Genomic DNA, 4,585 nt, shown 5'->3' on the forward strand with positions numbered 1-4,585 from the left:
CCCCCCCCACCTCCAGGGTCTTAAAGGGTACCTGGCAGCACTGGGCTCCTCCGGACAGTTTCCGACTGGGGTTGAGCCCCACCCCCCGCATCCAGCTACTCAAAGTGCTGGGAGTGCTGCAGGCTGCAGGGAGAAAGCAAGCAGAGAGAACTTTGGGGGACAGGGTAGGGAGAGAGGGGTACCCAGGGCTTTAAGAGCTGCAGATGCCTGGCTTAGGAATCTGGGCAGGTGGTTTCACCTCTAGAACTCTGCTAAGCTTCTCTTCCTCCTGCCTGTTAATATCAGGCCTGACTCACGATTGGTCACACTGGCAGCCAAATGTACGAATTAAGAATCCCGGCCAGGTGCGGTGGCTCATCCCTGTAATCCTAGCAGTATGTGGGGCGGAGGCGGGAGGATTGCTTGAGCCCAGGAGTTTGAGACTAGCCTGGACAACATGGTGAAACCCCATCTCTACAAAAAATACCAAAGTTAGCCAGGCGCGTTGGCGCCCGTGGTTACAGCTACTCAGGAGGCTGAGGCAGGAGAATCACCTGAGCCTGGGTAGGTTGAGGCTGCAGTGAGCTGTGATGGCATCACTGCACTTCAGCCTGGGCAACATGTGAGACCTCGGTTTTGTTTTGTTTTGTTTTGTTTTTTTTGAGACTGAGTCTCACTCTCTCTCCCAGTCTGGAGTACAGTGGCACCATCTCCGCTCACTGCAAGCTCCGCCTCCAGGGTTTACGCCATTCTCCTACCTCAGCCTCCCGAGTAGCTGGGACTACAGGCGTCCGCCACCTCGCCCGGCGAATATTTTGTGTTTTTAGTAGAGACGGGGTTTCACCGTGTTAGCCAGGATGCTCTCTATCTCCTGACCTTGTGATCCGCCTGCCTCGGCCTCCTAAAGTGCTGGGATTACAGACGTGAGCCACCACGTCCAGCCCCAGAGACCTCTTTTCTACAAAAAATCAAAAACTTAGCTGGGCTTTTGGAGGCTGAGGCAGGAGGATCACTTGAGCCCAGGAAGATTGAGGCTGCCGTGAGCCATGATCACACCACTGCACTCTAGCCTGGGAGAGAGAGCAAGAGACTCTGTCTCTAGAGGGACTGCACTCTAGCCTGGTGATAGAGCTCACCTGCAACCCATGAGTAGCCACTCCCCTTCCTCCACACCAGGCCCCTGGCCTCCAGCCATTCACTGTCTGTCTCTACGGGTTGGCCTGTTCTGGGCATTTCATGGAAATGGGGTCTCTGTGGCCTTTTGTGTCTGGCCCCTTTCATTTGGCATGGTGTTTCTGAGGTGTTGCAGCCTGGAGTCGCCCCTCTCTCCACACTCTCCTGACTGCTCCCATTAGGACTTCAACCCCAACCCCCACATCACTTCCACACTGGTAAATCCAGAGGTGTGACCCCAGGCCCCGCTTCCTTCACCTGACCACAGCGTTTGACACCGACGTTCCCTCCCCGCCTTGTCGCCCCCGTCTCTGGCTGCTCTGCTCTCCCTGACTCTGGCTCCTCTTTGCCCAAACACCTCAGACTTTTCTCCATCTCCACTCACTCGCCGGTGAATTCCTCCAATCTCACAGCCTGAGCTAACCTGTCTGTGCACCAGTGACTCCCCAAATTGCTTTCCCTGAGCTCCAGACTCGTGTCCAACTGCTTACCCTGCATCTTCCCTGACACCTCAGAATCAAGGTGTCCGAAAGAGAGGTGTTCCTGAGCGCCTCCCAGAACCTACTCCCCTGCACTGCCGCCGCCTGCTCCGGGCATCTCGAACCCACATCCTCCCAGCCGTCTTCAAGTCAGCCTTTCTCTCACATCACAAACCCCAATCCGTGAAGCAATCTATTGGCTCACTCTTCAAAGCATCTCCAGAGTCCCCCGCTTCTCCACACCTCCATCAACTCCCGTCTTGTGCAGGCCACCATCATCTCCTACCTGGGTTCCTGCAGCCGCCTCCACCCTGTCCTCCAGGCGCCCACTCTTGCCCCCTCTACATCCTCCACGCCCCAGCCAGAGGCAGCCTCTTCACACATAAATCAGTCCCCATTATTCTTCTGCTCCAAACCCTCCAGCTTGCTCAGAGTCAAAGCCAAAGTTCCTAAAATTGTCTGCAAAGTCCTCCGTGATGGGCGTCCCCCTGCTGCGCCTCTGACCGAGTTTCCACCCTGGGATCCCCGTGGTCCAGCACATTACAAACACTCCTGCCCCAGGGACTTTGCAGTGGCCATTCCTTCTGCTGGCATGCTTTCCCTGCAGATGGCCTCATGGCTTCCTCCGTCCTCTCCTCCAAGTCTTCACACAAACCACTCCAGCTCAATGAGGCCTCCCTAGACCACCTGGGCTGTGGTGGGGGCTGTCCTGTGCACTATAGGATGCTGAGCGGCATCCCTGGTCTCTACCTGCTAGAAGCCAGGAGCACATCCCACCACCACCAGCCCCATGGTCAGACGCTGTATCCTCACTGCCTAGAACAATGCCTGGCACAGAGTCGGCACTCACTATGTATCAGAGTGAAAGGGGGCCGAGCGTGGTGGCTCACGCCTGTAATCCCAGCACTTTGGGAGGCCAAGGCGGGCAGATCACTTGAGGTCAGGTTCAAGAACAGCCTGGCCAACATGGTGAAACCCCGTCTCTACTAAAAATACAAAAATTAGCCGGGCATAGTGACACACGCCTGTAATCCCAGCTACGCAGGATGCCAGGAGGTGGAGGTTGCAGTGAGCCAAGATCATACCACTGCACTCCAGCCTGGGTGACAGAGTGAGACCCTGTCAAAAAAAAAAAAAAAAAAAAAAAAGGAAAGGAGGGAGTGATCGTCTCTATCTCATAAACAGCAGAGCTCACAGTAAATGCTAGCTGCTAACCCCCGCTACCTGGGTGGAAGGTTAAAGACACCCGATTCCTCCTGTATTTCCTCTGCCTTGGTGGCCGTGTTCCTCACAGTTTCAAGTTCTAAGAGCATGGGCAAAAGAATTTCTGAAGACGACCCCACAGTGGCCAGGGGGTGCTGGGCTGGCATCTTCACGGGCTCCTCCGACAGTCTCTTGGGCTGCTGGGACGCCTTGGCTGTGGCCTCCGTCTTTGAGATGGGGGTCTCCGAGAGGGGGGATGGCAGTAAGCCCTCCCACCGTGAGGCGGGCAGGGGAATAGGCGCCTGGGAGATTCCTTCCCTCTTGGGACTGGCAGAGGTGGGCTTGGAGCGAAGGGGCACCTTGGGCGGCCCCTCGGGGTCCCAGGGTGACCCTTTACTCTCGCCCCATTGCCGCTTGCCCTCCTTCACCCAAGTGTGCGACTCTGGCTGTTCTCTGACCACCACTGGCTTCCCCTCCGGTGAGGACAGCTGGCCTGGGTGGAAGGGCATTGAAGCCATCATTGACGTGGCAGACGCCTGCGAAGTCGCCAAGAGCCAGGAGGGAAGTGAGACCAGAGAGGGTTTCACGCGCTGCTCTTTGGAGTTGGCCAGGATCGTGAGCTTGGCGAGGGTGAGCGTTTCCACGGAGAAGGGCCTGCTGAGCTCCTGGGAGGGGCCCTCGACGGCCAGCTCCTTTGTCTCGACCCATCTCTTCCGCTGCTCCAGCTCCTTGGATCTCGCGCCAGGCGGGTCCAGGGACCTCTCTTCAAGCTTCGCCAAGTGGGCCCGGTCCTCCAACTTCCCCTGGCCCCTGAAGGCCTCCAGGGTCACCTCCTGGGTTTTGCTAACCAGGATGTCCTTGGACTCCTTCTTGGTCACGGTGAAGGGCGACTCCAGGGACTTGACCTGAGTCGTCATCACCACATCTGTCTCCTGGGTGCCCACCGTCACCGCTGGCTCCGGTTTCCCTCCAGACGGGCTTCTCTCCAGCGCAGCTCTTCCAGGAATTCCTGTTGGCAACACGTCGCCAGGGAGCCTCCCCCGTGAGGCAGGCGAGCCCGGTGCCATCTGGTATTGGGGAGGTGAGGTCTGCAGAGCCTTTTGGGACGGGGCAGGGAGAAGCAGAGATTTCCTCTTTGGAGCAGTGGGGCACACAGCCTTCTGGGGAATGGTGGGTACAGATGGGGCCTTCTGAGATGGGGGTGGGGCCTTCTGGGGTGGGGCAGGTACGGCTGAGGCCTTCCAGGGAGGAGCTGATGCAGCTGAGACCTTCTGGGGAGGAGCCAATCCAGGTGGGGGCTTCTGTGATGAAGCAGGTACAGCTGGGAGCATCTGGGACTGGTCAACGAGGAATGGTGCCTTGCAAGATGTGACAGGGCCCGTCTGGCAGGGTGGTGGCCCCCGCCCCTGGTGGGAGCCCATAGACCTGGCCTTTTCCCTGCCCCTGGGGATGGAAGAGTAGGGTGTGGAGAGGCGGGCAGCCGGGGGATAGGGAGCCAGGCCGGAGGCAGCAGATGACAAAGTGCTGCTCTCAGAATCCATGAGGTCTTCCATGTCCTGATGCCACAGGCACGGGTCCAGGGAGCTGCCGGAGCCCAGAAAGAAGCAATCAGGGCTGTCAGCTGAGACACAGTACGAAGGGCTCTCAAACACAGGTCGCTGGCCTGTGGCCTCCTCAGATGCAGATGTGCAGGCCTGTAGATGGACAGAGGGGAGAGGATGCATGGTCAGGATGCATGGAGACCCCAGACC

At 58.1% G+C, this 4,585-nt stretch overlaps 1 protein-coding gene across 1 annotated transcript in view; it reads right to left on the reverse strand.

Annotated features, from left to right (window-relative positions):
- Positions 1-30: 30 nt before the first annotated feature.
- The window catches only part of FAM71E2 (family with sequence similarity 71, member E2), a 7,136-nt gene continuing 2,581 nt past the window's right edge, over positions 31-4,585 (reverse strand). Inside the window, exons 7-8 of the mRNA XM_011997018.1 lie at positions 2,856-4,528; positions 31-123 (exon numbers count right to left, since the gene is read on the reverse strand). Coding sequence (XP_011852408.1) covers positions 96-123; positions 2,856-4,528 — 1,701 coding nt within the window. The 3' untranslated portion in view covers positions 31-95. The remainder of the gene's footprint in view (positions 124-2,855; positions 4,529-4,585) is intronic.

This window comes from Mandrillus leucophaeus, unplaced genomic scaffold, assembly GCF_000951045.1.
Source record: "Mandrillus leucophaeus isolate KB7577 unplaced genomic scaffold, Mleu.le_1.0 Scaffold53, whole genome shotgun sequence".
Classification (NCBI taxonomy): Eukaryota; Metazoa; Chordata; class Mammalia; order Primates; family Cercopithecidae; genus Mandrillus; species Mandrillus leucophaeus.